The sequence below is a fragment of the Oryza glaberrima genome, chromosome 9 (genome assembly GCF_000147395.1).
Source record: "Oryza glaberrima chromosome 9, OglaRS2, whole genome shotgun sequence".
Classification (NCBI taxonomy): Eukaryota; Viridiplantae; Streptophyta; class Magnoliopsida; order Poales; family Poaceae; genus Oryza; species Oryza glaberrima.
In genome coordinates this window covers 1,606,429-1,633,832 of record NC_068334.1, presented here as the reverse complement: position 1 = coordinate 1,633,832, position 27,404 = coordinate 1,606,429, and the positions used below count along the sequence as shown (strand labels likewise).

The following is a 27,404-nucleotide window of genomic DNA, read 5'->3' as shown; positions in this document are numbered from 1 at the left end:
CCATCAAGAGGCTCAATGAGTCGGATCTGACCAAAAGCTGAAAAATCATGAAGAAAAAAATATACATAAGTACATATATGCAATTAATTTGTGTTGGCTCAATTAATTACATAATTAAACAGAAATAAATTCCCCTAATTACATCACCGTTGGGCAGAAATAATTTTGGGAAACATAATTATGAATAAATTTACGTGAATTTATAATCAACGTTGGTCAGAAAATAAATTCACATCATGAAAAACAAATATCTAGCCAAATTTCTCGTTGGTTCCATTTAGCTAGAATTAAATTAATAAGCCTCCATAAAATTTTTCATAATTTTTCAGCAATTTTAAGCGATATAAATGGTACTAATGCAATTTCTAAAAATAAATAAGTGAAAAAGGCTAAAATCTAATAGCGCAGCCCATTAATAAGTCGGCCTGCTTAAAGAACATGTGCGGCCCATAATGTACGCGTAGTGCGTGCGGCCCATTGCGGCGGCCCAGGGGGCTTGGCGGCCTGCTAACGGTGCCAGCCCGATGCGGGAACGATCCGATCTGTCCGATCTAATGGACAGCTTAGATTTAACTCGAATCGGTGAGAAAAAAAATGAAAAAACATAAAACATGCCGGTTCTAACCCTAACCCTAATTTACTTCATTTCCCCGATCCCCTTCTTTCTCGTCAATATGCAGCGGCGGCGATTTTGCGGCGGCGGCGGTGCGCGAGGCGGCGCCGCAACGGCGCGTGATGCGGCGGCGCGCGCAAGGGGGCGGCGCACGCGATAGGTGGCGGAGCGCGCGGGGAGGTGGCGGCGGCAAGGCGCAGCGGCGACGGCGGCGGAGCGGCGGAGTGACAACGTGCAGCGGAGAGGGCTGCGGCCGGCGGCGCCCCGTGCGGGAGGCTGATGCCGCACGGTCTGATGCCGTGCCGGTGCCCACCGTCCCGGTTCTCCTCCGCGCGCAGCCGGGGCCATGGCGGCGAGCCTCGACCTTGCGCGGCCCACGGGAGGCAGGCGCGAGGCCGGTCCGAGACGACGGCGAGGACGCCACCGAGCGCGGCGACGGCAGCGGCATAACATAATGCCGGTAAGTAATTTGCTAATCCGCCGGGGTTCTAATTTGGGGATTTCTCTGAATTAGGGTTTCGAAAATTTTGGGGAAATTTGGGGATTGTTACTATCCGCCAAAATTCACCTCCATCTAATTGCTACCCAAGCCCTAATCAATCTTAAAACGTAAACATAAACTTAATAAGCCTTGAGCAGCGCTTAATCGAAACTTAATCCGAATAAAACATGATTAATCAACATGAATCAGAATGTGATTGCATCAAAACCGACATGAGAACAAGGGCATAGATGCATTTTATGGCTTCTAAACGGAATGATGGGATCATTAGGCTATAGCAGTGGCTCTGATACCAAATGTAGATTATGCGATCTACTGACATGAGTGCTAAGCCTAACATGATCACCCTAATGCGGAATTCTTAGATTACTGACCGTTGTTTGAAGCCATTGATGCGGTTCTTGTCCTTGTCGGTGTAGACGAAGTAGTGGTAGCAGTAGGTACGCCGGCTTGATCCCAAAGGGGTCGCCGGCGATCACTTGTGGGGTAGCGACGGCCTTCCGGTCGCCACCTACACTGTCCCGGAACCACCACACGTTCTCCCTCCAGCGCTTAGTTGATCGGATAGGGTTTTGGGATTTTCGGGGAGAAGAAGGTCGTGGAGAGATCGTCACCTAACCACGACACCGGCCTCCCCTATTAGTATAGCGCTGAGGGAGATCGGGGGCAATCCAAATTATGGAAGGATTTGGCGCTACCGATCAATGCGCGTAATCACGTAGTTATGGAAATTGAATCGCGTTAATCCCAGATGGAAAACGGCGTCCGAGATTTTGGCAATGGGTGGAAAACCGCCGTCCGAGATTTCCTCTCGATTTCCATGCCGAGAGATATACTTTCTTAACAAGGTAAGGCTGACAGGTGGTATATTGGAATAGAGGTTAGGACAAATTTCACTAAGGTTTCTCTGCTAGTTGAGCTGAAATATTTTCCTTTCTAACCTGGAATTCTGGAGCCAATTTTTTCAATGAGAGGGATGAAATTGTCACATCCTGATTTTCGTCTTAGGATTTATAAATTATTTAATAAATTATTATTAGAATTTATATTAAGTGTTCATTAATTTACAAGTGAAGTTAAATGTGGGAAATAAAATTTCCTAAATATAAAGCATGGCTGGATTTAATTTTCATTAACTTCTCCATGGTTAATTACACTCTGAAATTTTCCTGGATTTTTTGGAGCTCAATTCCTAATTTTAATGATACACAGAACATTTCAGTAATTAATCATATATTAAATTAATCATTAAATGGCCCTCTTATAATTTTGCTAAATATTTATGGTGTTCAAGTACTTTCAGGATTTTTCTTGAAATTATTCGAGCATTGGAAGTATTTTTTAACAATTCAAAGATCATTTTGGTGATTAATTTAATTGGAAAAAGTAATTAAATTCCCCCTTTTCCTTTTCGGGCCGAATTAGGAAAAGTCCTCTCACTCTCGGCCCAGTCTCCTCTCAGCCTGCAGTCCTCTCCCTCTCTTTCTTGAAGTCCATTTTCTATCCTTCCTTCAATCGGGCCAAGGAAAAGGAAGCCCAGCGAAAGTCTACTTTAACTCCTTGGATACTGTTCATCTTCCAGCTCCAGCCCGAGCCCGAGCCCGTCCTGTGCTTGTGAAGCCGACGCCGTTTTCTCCACAAATCCGGCCTCTCCTTTCGATCTTTTCCGAAATTTGTTGAGGGGATTTGTTTCACTTATCCTCCTCTATCTTTTCCCCCAAGAATCGGACTTTATCCCGAAGAAATCAACGCGGAATCGAGCTCGATTCGTGTTTATCTCTCCAAACCAAACCCTAGAAAATCCCGGCTCCGATTCTCATGTTGTAGGGTCAATCTCTAGCTCTCGTGGCTATAAATAGAGTCCCCTCCCTCTCTTTCGTTTGCCACCCTCGCCTGAGCTCGCCGTCGCCCGTAGCACACTAACCGCCTCCACTCTAGCGCCGCCACCGGCGTCGATCCCGTGTGGTTGCCATATCATCGCCTTGTCAGCTGTCGTCCTTGCCATCTAAGTGTCACGCCGTCTCTCAGATCCCACGGGGCTGCCATCTAAAACGTTAGATCAGATCAATCCGAGCCATCCAATTTTGGTCAACTAGGCCAAAGTTGATCTCAGCCGTCCAAAATCAATATAAATCCTGTTATCCCTTTTCAATGGCATATTAGTTCTTTTTACTATATATCGTCTACTAAATTCATTCCAATAATTTTCGGAGGATGCTTTAGTCTTATATCTCAGTTATAAATTATTTGTAAATTGTTTAATTAATTTGGAATAGTCTTTTCTTTAATAGGTTTAATTGGAATTAATCTTGTAAAATTCATAACTAATTCATATGAAGTCAGAATGAGGCCGTTCAAGTCTCTAAATTCATCTAAAATCATGATCTACATGTTTGTTTACTTTTTATGTATTATTTATTTGGTTTTTATTAGTCTTTTTCTCCGTTTTGCGTGTTAGCTTGTCATTTCCGTCGTTGCGAAGGTTCGTGAGTGCGTCAGAAGTGTTCAAGAAGATTAATTGAAGACCGATTATTGCAAGGCAAGTCACACAGATCCCAAACAAAATCCTTTGAGCATGTTGATCCTATATTTAAATTCTCTATTTATTTCAACTGTGCATTTATTTTCGAATGTCACCGGGTGGTGTGAACCTATTCCTTTCTTATGGCCACTTTGCATTGATTACTCTATTCCTTGATACCTCGGGTAATAAATTGATTAGCTTGAACCTTATATATTGGTTTGGTTCAGCTAAATGCTATATATATATAATTGCTTAGCCATGCTTAGAAACATTAGCTCATTAATGGGATGAATCATACTACATTATTATTTATGATTATATTTAATGGTATCTCACGATGGTTAATCGTGTTATGATAATTAATTGATAATTAAAACCTGTCAATGGTGGGTTGTGAGCACATGGTTTTGAAGGTCGTGCTCATGACAATTAAGGACCGATTCGCGAGCTACTGTTGTGAGACATTAACCGTACGAACCACAAGCCAGCGTGGGCAACGGCTTTACCTTTTGTATAGCATGGTTCATTACGGGGTGCCAGACTGAGAAGCGGCGAGAAGTCCGTGGGGCTCGCTGGGGAGTCCATGCCTCTGGTTATATTTATAGTGGGGGTGATTATGATGCAGGAATGGTGCACTGTGGTGAGTTGTGTTGTGCGAGGGGTACTGTCACAGTTCCTTTCCGAGGTACCGTGGTGGCATTGAGGCGCATGGTGACATGTCGTGGAGCTGTGTCTTGTGGGTACAGTGGTACACCTCTGGCCAGAGTAAAACTATTCGAATAGCCGTGCCCGTGGTCATGGACGAGTTGAGCAATGTTTTTCGTGATTAGTCTCACACCTCTCACAATAATTATTGATGCTATAACTGGTAATAATTTACTTAACTCCTGGTTTGGAGTTAGATCTGTACAGCCGGGTATGGTTGTTCAGGATGGTTGGGCCTGAGCAGCATGGGTGTGTTGTTCAGTGTTGAATAACATTGATTAATTACTCTACTGTTTTTCAATTCTCAAATGTTTGTTAAATGCTGCTTTTGCAAATGAGACTATATTATGCCATTCTTTGGTATCCTTGTGCACTTGCATATTTGCTGTGTGGCTTGCGGAGTATGTCATATACTCACCTTGCAATAATCAATCAACCTCAGTTAAAGAAAAAGGATCCAGAAGGAGAAGACGTTTGGCTTATACCCCAGTTGAGCTGCCTATGGGAGTGAAGCTGAAGCCATCGCTAGACCGTTATTCGGCTGCTGTTTTTCTTTTGGTTTGTAAGTATGTAACGTTATTATTATGATGGATTTGTATATTAAATTGTCAGTTTGTGTACCTCGGCTAATTTCTGGACGAGGGTTCTATGCACAAATTAGTTCGGAAATTACTAGTGAATTTCCAGGCGTGACAGAAATCTACCTTCCATAGTTTTCTAAGGTGAAGAGGTAGGCCCAAGTAACTGGTTGGGAAGCCTTGAACAGCTCCCAGGAAATCCTGCAACAACTGTTGCACATCAATGTTTTCACAAGCAATTGAGAGAATTTGAGTTTTGTGCGCATTGTTCTTGAGACCAGTTGCTATGCCAAAGTGTTCCATAATGGTTTTTAGATTGGATAATTCCTGGGCTGTTGGGTGCAAGAAGAAAGCTACATCATCTGCAAAGAGAGAGGTTCTAAACCTCAAAGGTCCACCATTGAGTGGGGATAAGATTCCGTGATGCTCAGCTTGTTTTATAATGAAGTTAAGGGGCTCCATTGCTAATAAAAATAGTAATGGTGAGAGAGGATCTCCCTGTCTTAACCCCCTTGCACGTTGAATTGCTTGGCCTGGGCATCCATTCAGGATGATCTTAGAGGTTGAAGTTAAAGAGTGAAGACATCCAGTTTCTCCATCTCAGCCCAAAGCCAAAAGTTGTTAGCACCTCTATTATGTATTGCCAACTTACAGAGTCGAATGCCTTTGAGATGTCAAGTTTGAGCAACATGGTGGGTGTTTTCCTTCTATGCAGTCTCTTGACCGGGTTTTGCACATACATGAAGTTGTCATGTATAGCTCTCTTCCTTATGAAAGCACTCTGATTAGTGGAAACCATCTCTTGTAATATTGGTGCTAGTCTATTTGCCAAGATTTTTTATATTATTTTAGCAAAACTATGAATTAGATTTATGGGCCTGTAATGATCTGCCGATGAGGCATCGCCCTTCTTTGGCAACAGACCGATGTGAGCACTATTTAATTCCTCAAGCTAGTTTTGATTTAGGTCGGTAAAGAATTTTATTGCATTGAACAGGTCCAGCTTGATGCGATCCCAACATCTTTTGTAAAAGGCGCCAATGAAACCATCAGGCCAGGGGCTTTTTTAGATGGCATCGATTTTAAAGCCTGCTCTACCTCTTCCATTGTAATGTCATCTTCTTGATCCTGCAAGTCAAAACTGTTCACTCCCAGGTTTTGCCAGTTGAGTGAGAAAACTCTGTTATGCACCGTTCCAAGCCTTTTGTAGAAGTATGAGAATATTTTTTCCTCTTTTTCCTGGTTTGAGGTGGCAATTCCATTTTCAGTTTGCAAGGATTAGATGAAATTGTCCCTTCTTCTTGCACTGGCTTTGATATGGAAAAGCTTGGTGTTTGCGTCCCCTCTCCTAATCCAAGTTAGTCTCGATCTTTGCCTAATTTTGATTCTGTTTAAGGCCGCTAGTCCCAGCACTTTGCTTTTGAGAGTGGAATAAAAAGTTCTCTCGTCTGTGGATAGGTTTCTACTTTCCTGGGCCAAGTCTAGTTGGAAGATGACTTCATTTGCAATTGCAAGTTGAAGTTTAATGTCACCAACCTGCTTCGACTCCCATCTTTTTAGGTCTCTTGCTAGTCTCGAGAGCTTTAATCTAAAGATTGCCAGGGGGTTTGTTGAGTTCAGAGGCCTATAGAAGGAGGGGTACTGCAGCCAAAAACTCTCAAATCTAAATACCTTCACTCTTGCTTGCTCGTCCTGGCCGATTAGAAGCATAGGGGTGTGAACAAAACAAAAGCTGGAAAGGGGCAAGAGTCTTGAGTGCTGAAACAGAATGTCACAGTCAGGGGTGCAAAAACATCGATCAATCTTTCTTTGTGTTGGGTTAGGTGCACGTCACGACGGCTACCTCATCTGATCAACCCCAAGGCAAGGATGATCAAGGCAAAGAACCAATATCACACAACGAGCAGAGAAGGAAGTCTGCGCGGGAGAGACAGCCTAATAAATTGTATAACTCGAGTGTGTGGACTCAGTGATATTGGGCTGGGCCACTGTGAGCGAGTGAGGCCCATTAGTGCAGTGCTATAAGAGGCCGGCAGGGAGTGGATTGAATCGAACAATGTAGAAACACTTTTCCTGAAACTAATTCAAATCTCTCCCAGTTCTATTGCTGTTCTTCCCCAAATCCCTCTTCCTCTGCTGCTCTTGTTCCAGTCTCAATTCCGATTCCTTCCTAGCTAAACCCTAATTCTTAGAAGTCGTGACAATTTGGTATCAGAGCCGTGAACCTGGAGAAGCCATGCTACATATCTCGATTGCAACTCCAAGTCGAAGCTATGGAGAAGCAGAACGTGGATTTCGGCAAGGTGCTCTTGGAGATTCAGGAGTCATTGGGGGCGCTGAATCGTGCACAGGTCGAGACTCAAGCGGCGGTCGTCCAGCTGGATCAAGGAGTTAGCAGTTGGAGACCTCAAGTGGAAGCTGCGGTTCAAGAGCTGCGTTGGGAGGTCGAGGAGATCAAGCAACAATTGGATCTCGCCAGCAAATCACAGCAAGCTTCCACATCGACGCTTTCCCCTTGAGTTCCGTCGACGGACGAGGAAAGGAAGGCACCGCTGCTGCCCACGCCACCGCCAACTTCTCTTCTGGCCTCGGCGGAGGGTGGAAGCAAATCGGCTCAAGGCCACCATCAGCTTCAGAGTTACCGGGGAAAGACTTCAGGGGGAAACATGACCCTGGGTCCAACCCCGGTCAAGGGTACGTATGATTCACACTCCTTGCAGTTTCCAAAATTTGATAGTTCGGGGGTTGAAGGTATAATCACCGTGTTCCAAAGTTGGATTTCCCTAAATTCGATGGGTTGGATCCCCAGGACTGGCGTATGAAGTGTGAGCACTATTTCAATGTGAATAACATATTTCCTGGTTTGTGGGTGAGGGTAGCCACCATCTATTTTGTGGGAAGGGCTGCATCTTGGTTAAGATCTTCTAGGGCTCATTTGCGTTTTCCGATGTGGGGGGATTTTTGTGCTGCTGTGTCGGAGAAATTTGATCGTGAACAACATGAAAATTTGATCAGACAGATGGATAGTATTAAGCAGTCGGGAACGGTTTGGGAGTTTTATGAGAGGTTTGATGAACTAATGAACCAATTACTAGTTTATGATCCTGGGGTGAGTGCAAAATATTTGACTCATCGATTTATTGAAGGGCTGCGAAGAGAGATTCGTAATCCTGTACTCTTACAGAGACCAAAGACCCTCGAAACTGTTTTGTCTGTTGCTTTGTTACAGGAAGAGGTGTTGGAGAATCCTCAAGTTTCCAGTGTCAAGGAAGTCAAGAGAATGGAAGGCAACTCTAGTTTTCGATCATCAGGCAAGGGACCTTGGCCATTGCCGCAACCACCAGGGAAGAGTGGAAGTTTCTCTTTGATGAATCGTCCTGAAGAGAAAAGAAGCACTGATACTGTTCGCAGTCCGACAAATTCGACAGATAAAGTGACTGCTCTCAAGGCTTATCGCCGAGCCCAGGGATTATGTTATATTTGCGTAGAGAAATGGTCCCCTACTCATAAGTGTGCTGCATCAGTTCAACTCAATGTGGTTCAGGAGTTGTTCAGTCTCTTTCTGGAGGGAGGAGCTCAGGAAAGTCAAGAAATCTCAATTCTATCATATGCTAAAGCCGGTGAACTAATGGCGATCTCAGTGCAGGCAATACAAGGTTCTGAGCCAGATGGGACTATGCGCATGCTAGGGCAGGTTCAAGGAACAGAAGTGTTAATTCTAGTGGATTCAGGTAGCTCAGGGAGTTTTATAAGTTCACAGATAGCAGCTGGTTTGAAAGGGGTACAATCTCTTCCTCGACAATTGTCGGTCAGAGTGGCTAATGGTGGTACGCTCAACTGTGACGCTATGATTCCTCATTGTGAGTGGCAAGTGCAGGGTCACAGATTTAAAACCACTTTGAGAATTTTGCCTCTTATCAGCTATGACATGATTTTGGGTATGGATTGGCTGAAGGAGCACAATCCAATGTCAGTTAATTGGTCTCAGAAAACTATCAAAATTAACTTGTTGGGAGCAGTGGTGACTCTAAAAGGGGTTTAGTCTGAACTGTCTAGGTGTGATTTGTTATCAGCAAAGGAGATGCAGCAATTGCAACAGAAACAAGCAGTAGCTCATATGGTCCAGCTTTGTTCTCCCTCTCAAGCTGAGGTATCTGAAGAAATGCCAAGTGCCATTCATTTATTACTTCAGGAGTTTGCTACTGTTTTTACTAAGCCAAAGGGGTTGCCTCCCACAAGACAATTCGATCACACAATACCTCTGATTCCAGGGGCACAATCGGTGAACATGAGACCCTATTGTTACACACCTGCCCAAAAAGATGAGATCGAAGCTCAAGTGACTGAAATGTTACAGAATGGCATCATACAACACAGTTCTAGTCCCTTTGCATCTCCAATATTGTTGGTTAAGAAGAAAGACGGATCATGGCGTTTTTGTGTTGATTATCGTCATCTCAACGCAATTACAGTTAAGAATAAGTACCCCCTGCCAATTATTGACGAGTTGCTTGACGAATTGTCCGGTGCTCAGTGGTTTACAAAATTGGATTTACGTGCGGGATATCATCAGATTCGAATGAGGACTGAAGATGAACACAAAACAGCATTTTGCACTCATAATGGTCATTTTGAGTTTAGGGTACTTCCATTTGATTTGACTAGCGCACCAGCCACTTTTCAAGGGGTCATGAACAGTATTATGTCCTCATTACTTTAACGGTTTGTGCTTGTGTTCATGGACGACATCTTAATATACAGTCGCACTCTTGCTGACCATATCAACTATCTAAGGGTTGTTTTCCAAATTTTGGTAAAACATGGTCTGAAGGTTAAACAGAGCAAGTGCTCTTTTGCTCAACAGAAACTGTCTTATTTGGGTCACAGCATCAGACCAAAATGGGGTTGCTACTGAAGAAGATAAAATAAAGGCTGTTAAAGATTGGCCCACACCTCAGTCAGTAAAGGACTTAAGAAGTTTCCTTGGGCTAGCAGGTTATTACCGAAAGTTTGTGCGCAACTTTGGTATTTTCAGTAAACCATTGACAAATCTTTTGCGCAAGGGTCAGCCTTTCATTTGGAATACTGTGACAGATGCAGCTTTTCAAACCCTCAAGCAAGCACTGATATCAGCTCCTGTTCTTGCGATGTTGGATTTCTCCAAAGGGATTGGCGCTGTGTTGATGCAGAATGATCACCCTATAGCCTTTCTCAGTAAAGCTTTGGGACCTCGGCATTTGGGCCTTTCTACCTATGAGAAGGAGAGTTTGGCTATCATGTTGCAGTAGAACACTGGAGACCATATTTACAGCACGCTGAATTCTTTATCAGAACAGATCATCGCAGTCTCTCATTTTTTGATGAACAGCGGCTGACCACGCCTTGGCAACACAAGGCTCTTACAAAATTGTTAGGGCTTCAGTACAGGATCATTTATAAAAAAGGTGTTGATAACAATGCCGCTGATGCATTGTCTCGCTGTCCAATACCTGAATCTGTTGCTTTATCGGCTCTTTCTGTTTGTGTTCCAGAATGGACACAAGAAGTAATTGAGGGTTATCATCAGGATCCTGACTCTGCCAGTAAGGTTCAAACGTTGTGCATCAATAATTCCGCCATTCCTGACTTTACAATCAAAAATGGTCTGCTATACTTCAAGGGCAGAATGTGGATAGGAAATAATGTGCCTGTACAACAAAAGATCTTAGCCAATTTGCATACAGCTGCTATTGGTGGACATTCCGGAATTACAGTGACTTATCACCGAATCAGACAACTTTTTGCTTGGACAAGTCTTCGCGCAGATGTTGCAAAATTTGTTCAACATTGCGATGTCTGTCAGAAAGCTAAGGAGGAACATGTTAAGTATCCAGGGGCATTACAACCATTGCCGGTTCTGGAACAGTCTTGGCAAATTGTTTCCTTGGACTTCATTGGGGGTCTGCCTCGCTCATCCACTTTCAATTGCATTTTAGTGGTTGTGGATAAGTTTTCCAGATATGTGCATTTTGTGGCATTGGCTCATCCTTTCACAGCTTTGGACATTGCTGAGGCATACATGCAGCATATTCATCGATTACACGGGTTGCCAGAGGCTCTCATTTCAGATCGTGATAGAATTTTTACTAGCACACTTTGGACAACACTATTCAAATTGGCTGGCACTCAACTGCGAATGAGTTCTTCTTATCACCCTCAATCCGATGGACAAACGGAACGAGTCAATCAGTGTCTTGAAACCTTTTTGCGTTGTTTTGTGCACTCCTGTCCCTCTCAATGGAGCAAATGGCTTGCCTTGTCTGAGTATTGGTACAATACTTCCTTTCATTCTTCTTTGGGAACCACACCATTTGAGGTATTGTATGGGCACAAACCTCGCTATTTTGGTTTGACAGCTTCAGCTGCTTGTACAGCACCAGAGTTGGTTGATTGGCTGCATGAAAGGGATAAGATGCAAACTCTCATTCGAGAACATCTGCTACGAGCTCAAATGAGAATGAAACATCAGGCTGATTTAAAGAGATCGGAGCACTCCTTCTCTGTTGGCGACTGGGTCTATATGAAGCTTCAGCCTTTTGTGCAACAGTCGGTGGTCACTCGCACTAATCGCAAGCTTTCTTTTCGTTTTTATGGGCCCTTTCAGGTATTGGCCAAGGTGGGGACTATGGCTTACCGTCTTGCATTGCCAGATTCCAGTTTAATTCATCCGGTGGTTCACGTCTCCCAACTCAAGAAGGCTTTGGCTCCAGTGGAACGGGTGCAGCCTCATTGACCTGTTTTGCCTAATGATGAAGTTGCCGATATTTCGCCTTGTCAGGTGTTGCATCACAGGCTTGTTCGCAAAGGAGCTAAGATGGTGGAACAAGTTCAGGTATGTTGGTCCCGCCAAGATCCTGCCGCCGTCACCTGGGAGAATCTTCAGGAACTACGACAACGCTTTCCACAGGCCGAAGCTTGGGGACAAGCTTCGTTTCAAGGGGGGAAGAATGTCACGACGGCTACCTCATCTGATCAACCCCAAGGCAAGGATGATCAAGGCAAAGAACCAATCTCACACAACGAGCAGAGAAGGAAGCCTGCGCGGGAGAGACAGCCTAAGACAGCATCTTCCTATGGACCATAAACCACTGTAATTTTCCAGGATACATTTGCTTCTCTCATGATCACCATGGCCGTTAGGGAGAGCAAACGAAGATCACAATGTGTCAAGTAAAAAAATTTCTCATTAGCTGCCAAAATTATTCCACCTCTAGTTCCATCCGCAGGCAAGAAAAAGAAATTATTTTGAAAATTGACTCCAGGTGTTTGGATAATGCAGGCCTTACCTACCTCTTGCAACTTAGTCTCTTGCAGGCAAACCAAAGTGGCTTTGTACTGTTGGAGAAGATTCCTGATGGCTTCTCTTTTGGCTGGCGCATTTAGGCCTCTAACATTCTAGCTTACAATCTTGCAATGCTGTTCGGACATTTTGGTAAGTAAAAAGACAGCAGATAAGCTGAATAAAAGAAGAAAAGAGCCAACACAGACTGCTCTTTTGATACAGCAAAAGATAGAACATCTTTCATGTCCATAACCTCCTGGGAATTGTTCAGTGACTTGTGACCAGTTTGGTGGAGGTAGGAAGCAGCAAATATCACAGCAGGTGCAGCAAAACCTACATCTTGCTTTAGCTTACATATGGGGGAGTGGGGGGTTACAGCCTCATTTGATTTTTGGTGCAGGAAGGCAAGAAACATCAAGTGCCCTACACTTTTCAGGTTCAAATTTCTTCTCTCTTGGCATCCCAACACCTTCTTCGAGGAGCCGACACCTATTTTGTTTATGTAAGTGCCCTCCAGGACTTCATATTGATGACCTTTAAGCCGGGGCAACAGCCGCCTTTCCCTTGGCAGCCTTGAGCTTCAGTTTCTTGCAGCCGCCCTTCTTCACCAAGTCAGCAATCATCTTGAGGGACCGCGGAGTGAGTGGCTGCTTGAAACGCTGCAAATACAATTTTTTGACATTCTCATCAAAAGAGTCACTTTCATTCATGATACCAGTTTTTTTGGAAATAATCTCTTGTGCAATAAGCTCAATTTTACATCCATTCCTTCTTTTCTTTTCTAGCCCTTCACTGTGATGTTGTGTGGCGCTTAGGAGGACTTTGGGTCCCTGAGTGCGAATGTGAATTGGGAAGGAATGAAGGGTGGTCTCACCAGAGTTGTGAGAGGCGATCCGGTCAGCAGCTGTGTTGTTGTTCCCTTCGGTCTGCCCCGCATTGGTCCCTCACGACAGAGGAATGAAATCTGGGGAGCCCTGCACACCCTGATCACCATCTGGCGAGAAGATGATAGCCGCTTCGACTCTCTAGGGGTCTTCTTGCTGCTCCTGGCTTCCCTGGTCCCCCTGATGGAAGAAAAACAACTCAGCGGGGGAAGAGGAGAGATCAATAGCAAGAGACCTCGAGCCCCCTCTCGGGCTTTTGTTCTACGCGGTTTGCGCACATTGCATGGAGAGAGAGTTTCAGCAAGTTGAGGTTTCTTTCGTAACCGACAAGAGGGGTATAGTGAAATTGGAGCCGTGACCTTCGCACTGTCCCTAGAACGATGGTTGCGGCTTCTGGTGGTGTAGGCATCTCTGTTGCGCTAGCGCCCCCTCGTGTCTTCGTTGTAGTAGCCTTGCCCGTCACCCCTGCGCTTGCTGCTGCGGGATCTCCCCGTGATACGGCCCTAGAGGGACCTAGAGCGGCTCCGATAACGTGGGTGTGGGCGACCGCCGTTGCCATCTGGGTCCTCATCTGGTCCCTGCACCGCACTGGTCTCCAGCCTACATGGAATAGGCAGAGGGCGCGAGCGGGAACGAGAAACATCATCATAGGCCCCATAGGACCACTCATACTGCTTATACAGCATTGGCCGAGGTTGATGATCTTCTAGGGTATCCAAGTGGATAATGACTGGGGATGACCACCCATCTTTGGGCCCCGAAAGAGGGGGGTTGTGCATGGGGTCAATGTCAGGCACAGGGGTATCAATGGGGACCGGCTCATCGTCCGGACTTGCCAACCCCAGCCAAGCCATTTTTAGGATGGCGTCGGGGTCGTTTGTCCAAATCCAGAGGTCGAAGGTGCAGTTGTAGTTGTGGCGGCGCGAGTACTCTTCGATGAAGTTGATGGCGCATCTGGGCCCGATCAACTTGACTGTCGTGACCTCAGTGCGCGCATGCATTGGGATGCCCTCGATGCAAAGCCGCGCCCAGAACCGGTAATGCACATGATGTGCATCCTGCCGGGCATCCCAAGCCTTGAGGTGGTAGGATCTACTAGAAGGGCAGTCCAGCCTTGGCTGCTGTAATGCTCCGATTTTCGTTCGCGATTAAAAATTAATTAATATATCATTTCTAGAAATTATATTAAAATTTAAAGCAATTTAATCAAGTGAAATAATGGGAGAGTTAAAATTTTCCCTTAAAAATCATGGCCGAGAGTATTTTGTAATATCCTTTGTGCCCTAATGAACTCTCTGAAATTTCCCACGAATTTTCAAAGCTCAAGGAACAATTTTACAAGCACAAAGTTCATTTAATCAATTAAAATAAAAAGGAAACCAATTAAATTTCCTTCCTTGTCCTTGGGCCATTTCCGGCACAAGCTTTCTACCCTCTCGCGGCCCGCGCGCCCCCTCCGACTCTCAATCCGGCCTCCCCACTCCTCTCGGGCTGTTGGCCCATTTTCCTTCTCCCACGCAAAGTCTATTTCGCCCCCCTAATCCGGCCTCCTCTCTCCCGAGCCGCCGACAGGTGGGGCCTACCTATCGGGGTCATCCCCAACCTCCAGCCCACCTCCAACCACCGCCATGGCCGCCCGAGCTGCCAACGTCGTCACCGATTCCGCGCCACCCCGCCCACCTCCTCAGCCCCGCGCGTTCGCTCTCGCCCGTGGGACCGCGTCGCCCCACGTTCCCGCACTTCTCCCCCAGTCCTCCTCGCAAAAACTGGCTATCAATACCTCCACGTCCCCACCCTACTCCGGCCGACAACTCCGCTACTCCTGATCGCGGTTCCGCCTTCTCGCGCCCACAAAAACCCTCCCCATGCGACCCTCTTCCGTTTCCCCCATTTTCCACCAGCTGTCACGCTCTCTAGCCGCCCCACGCCGTGAGCCCGAGCTCCGCCGCTCGCCGGCTCTCTTCCACCAGCCACTGTCGCCGCTCCCGCCATCGCCGCCCTCCAGCCGCCCGCCACCACTGCTCTAGCTACGCCCGCGCTGCGCCGCTGCTACCATCGGCTCTGTCGCTCCACGCCGCACCCCGGCCCCTACTCCGTCCTTCCCTTCCACCCTGCAGCACCATTCCCACCTCCGAGGCCGAGCCACCGCTGCCTGTACCGCCTCCAGCCGCACCTCACCGCCGTCCTAGCCGTCGGCGTGCCACACGACAACCTCCACCGGCTTCACTGTCTCGAAGGCAAGCCCGGCCACCACTTCTCCTCTGCAAATCGCCACCCGAACCCCGTTTTCCCGTGCACCGATGAGCACTCCCTTCTCACCCTCCATCACCGGCCTCCCTTCCTCGCCGTTCCCTGTCCCCTCGCGCTCTCCTCACCCCGTCCGCTCTTTCTGTAGGACACGGCCGTCTCCGTCCACCGCCTCCCTCCCGTGGACCGCTGTCGGAGCACCGTTCCGCCTCCGTCCTGACGAGCGCTGCCACCGAGCTCTCTCCGGGTTCCGCCGACAAGCCCTTCCAGCAGTCGCCCCTCGTCGGCGCTGCTCGGTGAGCTCCCCCTCTCCTTTCCCACTGCCCTCCGCCGCTTTTCCCGCCGTCGCCGCTCGCTGTTGGTGGCCTCTTGGCCCCAGGCATCGCTGCCGCTCCCTGCCGGCTGGCTGTCCTGTGCCCACCCATGTGGCCACGCCGCTCGGCCGATCTGGGTTGTCCGCGTGGTGCCCACCGTGACCGCCAGTGGCTCTGTCGCGTTTGGCGCCGCGTCGGCACCACGTCAGTGTGTCCATCCCGCGTGGCTGCCGCGTCGGCACCACGTGGTGGGCGCGCGCCGTGCTGCGGTGGACGCTGTCCAACGTGCGCCCTCCCCTTTGACCCGCTGACGTATGGGGCCGGCGTGTCGGCGCTGACCCCTTTGATGATGTCAGCGACAGCCTTTTCCTTTGGAAAAATAAATAATTAATTGCGCAATAATTCGGTTTAATTCTAGAAATTCATTTAAATGGCTCAAAACTTCTAAAATTTATATCTAATTCATACGAACTTCAAATTGGGCCAATCAACTTGCAAAATTCATATAAAATAGGCTCTGCATGTTTGTTTACTTTTAATGTACTGTTTACTTGGTTTTTATTAGAGTTTCCTCGTTTTGCATGCCTGCGTGTAGATTCCACTGTTTTGGAATATCGCGATCGCGAGGAAAAGAGTTCAGAAGATGTTTGAAGAAGCAAGGCAAGTCACACATTCCCCTTAAGCATGTTGATCCTAATTTATAAATGTTTTATCGTTTGCAAATAAAATTGCATGTCTTGCTAATTACATGGGAATAGGGTTTAGCTATCTGCTCGCATTTGCCATGTTTACTTGATATCTGTCCTTTGTCAAACCTGGGTGATAATTGAACTAGCTTATGTTAATTATGTTGACCTAGCTAGAACTATATGCTTAGCCATGCTTAATTACCACTAGCTCACATACTGGGATAATTACATTATTAGACATCTAGTATCGTGACGAGCTGCGTGCTCGAGACATCTGGCCATGTTTCATTGGTCGTAGTTATCCAACTAAAATGCAACTGAATGGTGGGTTGTGGGTGCATGGTTTTGCTAGTCGCACACATGGCAATTAAGGACCGGTTCACGGGTACCCTGGAAGACATACAGTGCTTATCACAAGCGGGAATGGGTAACTGCTTGATCTATAGTATAGCTTTCCTCTGGCTAATGCATCTAGGAAAGGTTGAGCGTGATGGAGTTCAGATGGGCCCTGCAACGGCCTTTGCAGCTTGCTGATTCGCCTAGGCACGAGAAGGGGCTGCCCGCTACCTGTTGAGGAGTGGGGGCGAAACCTGAGGTGTGGTGTGCTTGGTCAGAGGGAGTTATGTAAAGGGTCTTGTCACAATCACTCGATATGGTGACGTGTCATGCATGGCACGGTGACATGCCGGTGGATTGTGTCTTGTGGGTACATTTGTGCAGCTTTGGCCAGAGTAGAACTATTCGAATAGTCGTGCCCGCGGTTATGGGCGATCGACCAGATTCACCGTGATTAGTCTCACCCTTAATAAATCGACTCAATGCACTCGTTAGTTCAGGAGGGATGGTTGGGCGTGTTCAACGTGGTGTAGCGTTGATCAGTGGAGACTTAATATTACCTTAATTACTTAACAGTTTTACTAATTTGCTCAATAAATGCTGCCTTTATGCAAATAGCCACAAGCCTTCCGTTGTATTCCCTTGCATGTGTGCATCGTTAGTGTGGCTTGCTGAGTACGGTGGTTGTACTCAGCCTTGCTTTTATTCCCCCTTTTCAGAAGTGTAGTGCTTCTGAGCTAAAGACGAAGTTAGAGGACCAAGGCTCGGACCCCAGTTGAGTTTTGCCTGTGGAGTAGAGCTAAAGCCCTGCTAGGATCGCCTTTTTCCCACTGCTGCTGCTTTCGTTTCAGTGTGAGGACTAAGTGCCTCTTCTGTAAGTATTTACGCTTTATTTACGTTTGGATCTGTATATTAATTTGTTGTTTTGTGTACCCCTAGTTGGTTCTGAACAGGGATTTAATACACAAAATAGTCTGGAAATTTGGGCTAAATTTCTGGGCATCACAGCTGCCTCAGGGTGCGCTCCCTGTCTGCAGGACGAGAGAGGGTGACAAAGAAATCTTCTGGGTAATATTTGGTCACATAAACATCCCGGTGATGGAGACGAAAAGCAGAGCGCAGATCGTCAGCGAAAGTGTTCTCATCAACAGGACCACCTTGGTTATCCATAGACCAAGCCACGAACGAACAGAGGGAGAACTTCTCCCGGTTGTGCTCAATCCGCGACCACCACTATTGACGAATCCGGCCTGCGCTGCAGCAACTCGTCCATGGCGAGATCGCCTGTAGTAGGGAGGGGAGCCGAGCTCAATGGAAGAGGTGGGAAATCAACTGGGTTCGGGAGGAGAGGGGGGAGTGTTGAGGGGGCTGGTGGAGATCTAAGCCGGATCGCTTCTTGGGGCAGTGTCTAGCTTCATGTCCAATCCCTCTACAGAACCAGCACTTAAGAGGATTCCTGCGCTCAATTACTCTATGGCCTGCTTCGAGGCATCTGAAGCATTTCCCTTCCATTAGTTGAAGAAAACGAGCTCTTCTCTGCCTTGCTTGTTCTTCTAGAGGAAGAGAGTGTGCTAAATGCTGTCTTCTCCACTAGTATTTTGCTTTAACTTCTCTCCATTGGGAACCAGAAGGAGTTGTTTCACTTGATCTCTCAGAGGGAAGTAACACCACTTGTGAGTACTCTACTAGATGCAGAGACTCTAGGGCGCTCAAGGGAAGAGGAAGATCACTTACGGGCTTACGGCTGGAAGCAATCTTTTATGGACTAGCAATTTGCCTCCTGCACCTGTACCATCGGTTGGTTTGAAAGTCTTCACCGCACTTGAGTTTGAAAAGACATTGGCTGGTGGAGGATTGAAGGGGCCATTATTGCCGGTGGAGGAGAGCAGCACCAATTTGAAGCTTGCACCCGGTTGAAACCTGATCTGCGAATTTCGTGGCCTGCACTTCCTTCTATTTGCAGGTCGGCTGTGTGTGAAACCAAATCTGAAGGAGCACTATAGCCTTACCTTGAGCCCTAAGATGCACTAAAGGCTCACGCTCAGGGGCGGTCACGTCGGGTGGGGAGGGGTTGGCCTAGAAGGATTCAAGTGTTGGGGAGGAGAGGTTGGTCGGTGGATCGGTGGAAGATAGCGTCGACGGCGGGGAACGCAGTCGCCGGTGGCGGGGGTGGGTGTCGGGGCTTGGAGAGAAAACCATTTGGCTGCGTCCGTGTGCTGTGCTACTTGTGGAGAATATCCAGGTGATACCCTGATACTCCTCATTTCCTGTATATGGATAGCAAGGTTTTGGACATATTAAAAAAAAAAGGCTCACGCTCCCTCCTTCCACATTTTTTGTTTGAAAGAAAACAGCACACAGCACAAGATTGTGCCTTGTCATTAAATATAGCGGCAGAAAAATACAACCCTAAGAACCCCAAGAAGTAAGAAAAAAGGAAAAAGCTCTATACAATATACAGAGTGGGGCAAAAAGTTATGTAAGCGCTTTGCTCCTGCCATCGCCCATGCTTGTGTCTCATCCTTGATTTTTGGTGAAAAGGAATGATGACATGGCCTCGTTTTGCTAGAAGATTTGTTGGTTCCTCTCCTTCCAAATCTCCCAGAGGATGACGAGGATGAGGGTGTGCAACCCCTTTTTGGGAACTCCTGTCGTGTTTGCTAGAGCCTCCCACCAATCTTTTACGGTCTAGGTCGCCTCCCATTGTTTAGGGTCTAGCTGTTGGTAAGCCACCCAGGCATCTACCAGGCTCCAAATTCTTTTCATGTATCTGTAGCTGACAACGAGATGTAGAACCGTTTTGCCTTCTCTACGGCAGAGGGGGCATATCCCATTATTTTGCCATCCTCTAGTTGCCAGTCGGTCAGAGGTCTAGACCCTATATTGGATGACTAGCCATGCGTGAAATTTGCATTTCTCTGGCGCCCAAACTCTCCAGATGAGCGAATTGAAGACCGTTTTTGGCACCCCAAGGTACTATGCCTGGTAAGCCAACAATGCTAAGTATATGGTAGTGAATTTCTAATCAATTTGATCAGGCTCCTCCTCGTTTATATAGATGTTTCGCACAACGGTCCATAAGGCGACTAGCTGAACAATAAGTTCCACTAAAATTGGTGGGTTGTCTTCAAGGTCTAAGTCATCAATCCAAGCATCGTTTTCCTTTTCCTGATGCAAGGACTTCTCTTTCTTTTTTGATATTGCATAGACCAACAGCATGAGGTCCTTTGGCCTACGCCCTTCTACCCAAGCAGAATCCCAAGAAGAATTCCTCTTCGCTGCGTCTCCTTCCACATTTATAAAGCATGCATATATTTGAAAAACTACAACTTGTGTATGTTGTGATCACGTCCTAGTCTTCTATGCATGTAGTACAGATGGTTTCATTGTTATATAACATTACTTATATATGCAGCATGGAAAATAACTTTGTTGAAAGAAATCAATTATCAAAAGTACAATTTTCAATAATATGGCACTTTAATGTAAGACCTGTAAAATTGAATTATTGGAGTTTTTCCCCTCAATAAAATGGAGACAAACAGTAACGCTCATTTCAGGGTAAAGAACTGAAATGCCAGAGCATTTCCAAGGCAGGTCAGCCGTTTTAGCAGGAAATATGGGCATATAATAGGAGGAAAATAAATTGTAACTGCCAGTAAGAGAAACTGCAATGTGGCAGAAAAAGAATCAACTACTGTTTCTTCTTATAGTATTCAGCAAAAGGTTATCTGCATTGGAAGGCTGCTACTAGAAGACTTCTATATAAAGGATAGATGTGAACCTCCATAAATTATGCCTTTATAAACCAACCGTTTTTAGCTTTTGATTCTTGATTAGGAGAGACTTGTGAATCGCCTCATGTAATTCTGCCTACATTTGCAAACAGCTTGGTGGCAACCATTCACACGTTACAACAAGCCAAAGGTCAAGCAAGTTCCATGACTTGTTTATTTGACACCTATTTGAAAATTGCGTGTGACTAATCTAGTGGTGAAGCTTGCCTATATATATGCTTGATAACCCTTTGAGTTCTTTGCCAAACTACAAGTTGTCTCACTTCAGAGTACTGAGTACTAAAATTCAGTCATCCAGTATTTCAATGGCCCAAGGAGACAATGGCAAGAAGGCAATGCCACAGGCAGAAAACAAAGAGATTGCTGCTAAGGATGCACAGGACATAAGAAGACAAGCAGATGAATTTAACTCTTGGGTAAATAAAATCATAGTAATGGGTGATATATATTGTCTTCAATTTTAATAATAATTATATTTATGCTTTATTTTAGCTTTTGCAGGAATAGATTTAGCATTTTTCTAGAGGCTGTACACAGTGGCTGTAAATTTCTGGCAGATGAGCATGCAATTAACTAGCTAGACTCTTATCATTTGTAGACTTGTATCATATAATCAATTGTTCTTGATTCAGTTGGACAGGATGGAAGCTATGGACAGCCAAGAGCTGAAGCAGTACAAAGAACAAAACAAGGACATGTTTAACAGCCAGAAGAAAGCTGCGATAAACAAGGTTTGGATGGCTTTTATGAAAATTATGTGTACTAAATTCCTGGTTCCTTGGCGTATATCAGAATATATCTGGTTGTAAACCTTTGCAGATTCAGCAGAAGGAGAAGAAGAAGAGAAAGAGAACTGTGCTGAGCCCAATCTTGGGCGCTGTGATGAAATTTCATAGAGACAATGATGTGGACCCTTCTGCTTCAGGACCGGCTGCATAAAAGATGGTGGTGTGACCGATCATGCATCGAACAAGAATCTGTCGTCAATTATATACTTGGATAAGTAAATGATGGCTTCATTTGTTGAAATCTAAATCGTCTACTGTGTACTTGTTTGGTCATGTGAGCTTTGCAATATGTTGTACTTGACTTGTGTGATGTGTGGTAATCTCAAAATTAAATATATTATTAATGTTCAGTGTTTGATATTGAGATAATGTTTTTCTTTTGTCAAATTGCTACAGAAACCACTAAGTAAGTTCACAAGTATTTTTTTTCTGGGTCGGTCAAAAATAACGCCAACCAAATTTTATTAAGATTAGGAGAAGTTACAATATACATCGACAGAAGTTCTGTCACCAAATCTGGGATGCAGCTGGAACAATCCGTTCACGCATTGTCGTAGTGAAATTCTTTTTAGGAAGTACATAAAAGATTTGCGCGTCTTTGTATTAAGATGTTGTTTAACATTCAGCTAAGAAAGTGCAACAAAAGAAAAATACACGGATTCCTCCCAACCATTTTGTGCGACCTTGCGGAAAAACCGTGTTTAGTGATAATGAGTATCGCGGGGCAGTTGTGCTTGTGCATTGTGGTAGCGAATGTTTTGGGGAGAACCTTTGTAAATATGTCCATGATGACCATTTCACCAGTAGAGGAATGATGATTTCCCACAATTGCAATGACTTCACTTCCCCTTGGTCTTCGGGTATAGTCATTCATTTGCATTTCCAAATTATCTAGTAAGTCCAATCGGGTGTCTAAAGCATCATCGCACTAGCTAAGATTATATATTATGGTTCCATACTTCCATCTACAATAGTCCATGACAGAGGAGTCACTGGCCGGCATTGGCGATGCTTGTCCTCGATCCAGTGCATCATAGTCCAGTAGTACGTCTCGAGCGCGTGCTTGCTTTCTATGCACATTCATGCAGCATTGGGGATTGGAGTCCACTTTTGTCACAGCGAACTCGGCCCAGGCTAACTCCAGACCGAAAATGGCAGTCACCGAAAAAAAAATCAAAACCTCTTTATCTACTACTCCACCCCAAAATATAGCTATCAAAAACTAACTCTCCTCTCTCATTTTCCACGCACACGTTTCCCAAACTACTATACAGTACGTATTTTGCAAAAAATAATTCTATAGGAAAGTTTTTTAAAAAATTCATATTAATCCATTTTCAAGTTTATTTTAGCTAATGCTTAATAAATCATGCACTAACCGCTCTCCGTTTTGCTTGTTGGAGTGAGGGTTCCGAACTCAGCCTAAGAAGAGAAGTAAAAAATCTATACTACTATTCAATAATTACACTAGTTGGTGGTGGGAGGTGGATGAGAGTTGTCGAGATAAATGGTATCTTTGAATATTTAATGACTATAAACATCCCTTGGTATTCTATAGGCAATTATATTTTGGGTTAATTTGATCCATGCCACTGCAAATTTAGCTATTCAGAAAAATGACATTGCAATTCATCTATTCTTAACCGTGCCACTGAAATTTTGTAAAACTAAAACCGTGCCATTGACGTCACATTTTCCATCCATCCTCTTCCTTTTCCGTCTTCTTCCTTCCTTCTCCCATCTTCTTCCCGGAGTCAAGCCGGAGAGGGAGCTCGCCGGCAAGGTGAACGAACCCAACCTCGAGTGCGGTCGGCGCGGTCGGCGAATCCGGCGGTGGCGGCGTCGGACAATGGTGGCATCGGGACTCGGGCGGAACCAGCTGAGGCCTAGGTTGGGCGTCGAGCGTGATCGGCGACGGTGACTCTCTTCTTCCGCGTTGCTGCTCAACCTCGGCTCCCGCTCTGGCCTCCGGGTCGGTGAGCACCTCATGCCGGCCGCTCTCCCTCGCGGCAGTGCTCTCCCCGCACTACTCATCCTTGGGCCTCTCCGAGACTCCAACCGCCTCCTCGTCGCCCGCCGCGAGCTCTGCAAGCAGCTGGAGCACCTCGCAGCCGTCTTCGAGTCTTCATCGCCTCTGTTGGGTCTGCTCGTGCCATGCAGTGCCAGATCCACCGTTGTTTCCATCGACGCTGGCTCCACCGCCGACACCGTCGAAGCTCGCTGCGGCCATGGATGGATGGACGCCCGCCGTTTGCATCGCCGCCGCTGCTCCCGCACGAGATCTCGCCCACTTGGCTCCGGGAAGAAATGGGAGAAAGAAGGAGCCGCTGCCGCCTGCCATGGTTGGGTCGCTGGCAAGCTCCCTCTCCTCCGAGCTCGCCGGCATGACTCCGAGAAGAAATGGGAGAAATAACCGGGAAGAAATGGGAGAAAGAAGGAAGAAGACGGAAAAGGCAGGGGATGGATGGAAATCGTGACGGCAGTGGCACGGTTCTAATTTTGTAAAATTCTAGTGGCACGGTTACGAATAGACGAATTGTAATGACATTTTTCTAAATAGACAAATTTGCAGTGGCATAGATCAAATTAACCCTAATATTTTAGGACAAAATTTAAATATAAAGTAGCTGCGATGGGAATATATTTGATGACGACTAATGTTTAGTGCCATGCATGACCCTAAACTAAAGCTGAACTTCAGCAAAGAATTAAGGCCTGGTTTAGTTCCCAATTTTTTCTTCAAACTTCCAACTTTTCCATCACATCAAAACTTTCATACACACACAAACTTCCAACTTTTCCATCACATCGTTCCAATTTCAATCAAACTTCCAATTTTGACGTGAACTGATTAAACACACCCTAAACAGAAACAATCGATTTTAGTTTCATTGCCATCACCTGATGATAGACTTCTCTGTAATCACTGTTGAGTCGTTAACTTCATGTTCTGGTGCCGTGAGCATGAGTTACCATCATCATGAGGAAACATAGCCTTTATCGCTACAATTGCTCTTTTGTTTTTCTATTTTTATCACAGAAGATCATTGATGCTTATTGGGGAAAAATGATGCAACCTCGGTCTAGTAAGCTGTAGTTTATTTTGCTTCTGAAGTAATTGCCAGTGGTTTGGCTATACTGTCGACCACTCTTAATTTTGGGATGAAATTCTTAAACCATACTGCATGCCCCGTTACATGATATCATGCCACAAATTCTGCCTACATTGTAGATGATACAATAATCATCTACATGGAGCTTTTCCACGAAATAGCTCTCCCGCAAGAGTGAAAATATAACCCGAAGTGGATTTCTTAGTACCTAAGCACCCTACAAAGTCAATATCTGAATAGTCTAATATCACAAGCTTATCAGACCTCTTATATGTGAGCATATAATGCTTAGTTCCTTACAAATAATGGAGGACTTTCTTAACTCCTTTCCAGTGGTCCAATCCAAGATTAGATAAAAATCTACCAAGCATCCTAGTAACGAACGCCAAATCTGATTTCGACAGTCAAAGCATGCGGTTTCGTCTTCATTTCTTTAGTTTCTAAGTCATTTGTTGGGCTTTAGAATTAACCAAATTTATCACCTTTTATTATTGGGGCAGGTGTCGTAGAGCATTTGCTCATATTATATCTTTCCAACACTCTAGAAATATATGATTCTTGAGATAATCCTAGCAATCCTTTGGACCTATCTATTTGAATTTCAATGCCCAAAACATAAGATGCTTAACCAAGATATTTCATATCAAATTTAGATGACAGATTTTCTTTACTTTCTCGCAGCAAATTCTTATCGCTGCTTGCTAACAAAATGTCATCAACATAGAGTACTAGTATGATGAATTTTCCATCACATTTTCCTTTAATCCAAAAATTTTTAATTACTTCATCGAATTTAAGGTACCATTGTCTGGATGCCTCCTTAAGTCCATAAATGGATTTATTTAGTTTGCATGCTAAATGGTCTTTCCTTCCACAACAAAACCTTCCGGTTTTGCCATATAGACATTCTCATTTAAATCACCATTTAGAAATGCAGTCTATGCATCCATCTGATGAAGTTCTAAGTTATGGTGAGCTACTAAAGCCCTGACAATTCTAAATGAGTCTTTCTTAGAGATAGGAGAAAATATATCTAAATGAGTCTTTCTTAGAGACAGGAGAAAATGTATCATTATAATCAATTCCTTATCTATGCAAAAAAAAACATTTATCAACAAGCCTTGCTTTGAATCGTTCGATGTTCCCTTTAGAGTCCAGCTTAGTTTTGTAGGCCCATTTGCAGCCTATTGTTTTGCCTCCTTAGGAACTTCTACTGGATCCCACACTTTAATTCATCTTCCATTTATTCAAACCACTTGGATGAGTTTTTACTGCTTATGGCTTCTTTAAATGAGGTAGGGCCATCTACCTTCCCTATATCTTCGTTCATATAAACTTCATGATAATCGGGAATGGCAAATTTCCTTGCCTGTTGTGATCTTCTTAATTGCTGATTTTCATCGTTGTTCATATGTCGTTGAGCATCTTCTTCTGGATGTTTCTTCTTCATTCTATGTCGCATAATTCTGTTGATGCTCATTACTTTCATCATTATTTTCATCAACACTTTCTTCAACATCAGTTGTAGGGCCAGAGGGTCTAGAATTACTCGTTGTTGGCGCACTACATTCTGTGGCACAAGTTTGATAAATAGAATATTATTCTCTTGGATTTTCATAATTGGAACATTAGTTTGAATATCCTCAAGATTAATCTCCTTATGTTGTGAGCTCTCCACTTCATTATTTTCTAAGAAGACAACGTGTCTAGTCTCCACAAACTTAGCGATACGGTCTAGACAATAAAATTGGTATCCCTTAGATATTTCTGGATATCCGATGAAATGATGGCTCATAGTCTTATGGGTCTAATTTCTTTAGTTGTGGATTAAATATTCTGACTTTTGCACGACAATCCCACACGCGTAAATAATTTAATGTCGGTTTCCTTCCAATCCATAATTCATAAGAGATCTTAGTTACTGACTTACTTGGAATTCTATTTATAATGTGGGTAGTTGTCTTTAAGCCTTCAATCCACAATTTACTTGACGGAGTAGAATGATTTAGCATACTGCGCACCATATCCATGAGTGTGCGGTTGTGTCATCCTGCTACTCCATTCTGCTGAGGTTCTTCGGGCATAAATATTGGGCAACTATTCCATGTTGCTAGAGATATAAGGCAAACGGACCAAGAATTTGACCAAATGGAGCATGTTTCCCATAGTATTCACCACCACGATCTGATCTCACAACTTTAGTTTTGGCATTATGTTGATCTTCTTGTTTAGTCCTAAATATCTTAAATTTCTCAAGAGATTCAGAACGATCATTAATGGGGGTAAATATAGTCATAACGGGAATAATCATATCTGAATGGAACGATCATTATTTTTTGTGGACTTGTGCTCCGAGTGGCCCCTTTCTTTATTGTATTGGTGAATTTCCCCTTAATGCAATCTATGCAATGATCTGCGTAGGAAAAATCTAAGTAGAGGAGTATTTCTTCTTTAATGATACGTTCAATTCTCCCCCTAGAAATGTGGCCTAAAAAATAGTGCCATAATTTTGATGATGTCTCAGATTTATCATTACAGACATTTATAGCATTCATCACAGTGTCATCCAAAGAGAAGAAATAGAGTTTGTCTCGCACGAAGGCAAGACCCATAACTTTATTATCAAACTAAATGTAACATGTTCTCTTTTTAAAATGACACTCATAATCTGTCTTTGCAATGAAATAAGGTTTCTCTTAATAGAGGGAGCAAACACAGCATTATTCAAAATTAAATTGTAACCGCTAGGGAGTCTAAGTGTGAGGTCTCTAACAGCCGTCACATCAATCTCTGCCCCATCAGCTACTCTTAGGTTTTGCTCCCCTTTTGCTACCTTCCGCACGGTACTGAATCCCTGTAATGAGTTGGAAACGTGCACCATGGTACCTGAGTCAACCCACCAAGTATTAAGGGAAAATTCAGTGTAAAAGGATTCATCCACATTAGATATTTCTTCAGAATTAGTGTTACCTTTCTTAGCTAACCATGCTTTA

At 44.8% G+C, this 27,404-nt stretch overlaps 2 protein-coding genes across 7 annotated transcripts; one reads left to right on the top strand and one right to left on the bottom strand.

Annotated features, from left to right (window-relative positions):
* Nucleotides 1-621: 621 nt before the first annotated feature.
* Nucleotides 622-21,653, top strand: LOC127784924 (uncharacterized). 5 transcript variants are annotated; one of them, XM_052312347.1, is made up of 3 exons: nt 622-1,073; nt 21,143-21,241; nt 21,330-21,653. In XM_052312347.1, exons 1-3 carry the CDS (start codon nt 960-962, stop codon nt 21,447-21,449), a joined length of 333 nt encoding a protein of 110 aa, XP_052168307.1. In that variant the 5' UTR covers nt 622-959; the 3' UTR covers nt 21,450-21,653. The 5 variants fall into 5 exon arrangements, with proteins under 5 accessions (XP_052168307.1, XP_052168305.1, XP_052168304.1 ...); XM_052312346.1 differs by lacking the exons at nt 622-1,073; nt 21,330-21,653 and adding exons at nt 14,928-15,670; nt 16,284-16,348 and having other exon boundaries at nt 21,143-21,244; XM_052312345.1 differs by lacking the exons at nt 21,143-21,241; nt 21,330-21,653 and adding an exon at nt 5,920-9,884.
* Nucleotides 12,780-18,579, bottom strand: LOC127784925 (uncharacterized). Of its 2 annotated transcripts, XM_052312348.1 has the most exons (3): nt 13,487-14,644; nt 13,118-13,307; nt 12,780-12,902 (listed from the first exon to the last, which is right to left on the bottom strand). In XM_052312348.1, exons 1-3 carry the CDS (start codon nt 13,795-13,797, stop codon nt 12,780-12,782), a joined length of 624 nt encoding a protein of 207 aa, XP_052168308.1. In that variant the 5' UTR covers nt 13,798-14,644. The 2 variants fall into 2 exon arrangements, 1 of the variants encoding a protein (XP_052168308.1); XR_008019619.1 differs by lacking the exons at nt 12,780-12,902; nt 13,487-14,644 and adding an exon at nt 18,448-18,579 and having other exon boundaries at nt 13,170-13,307.
* Nucleotides 21,654-27,404: the final 5,751 nt, after the last annotated feature.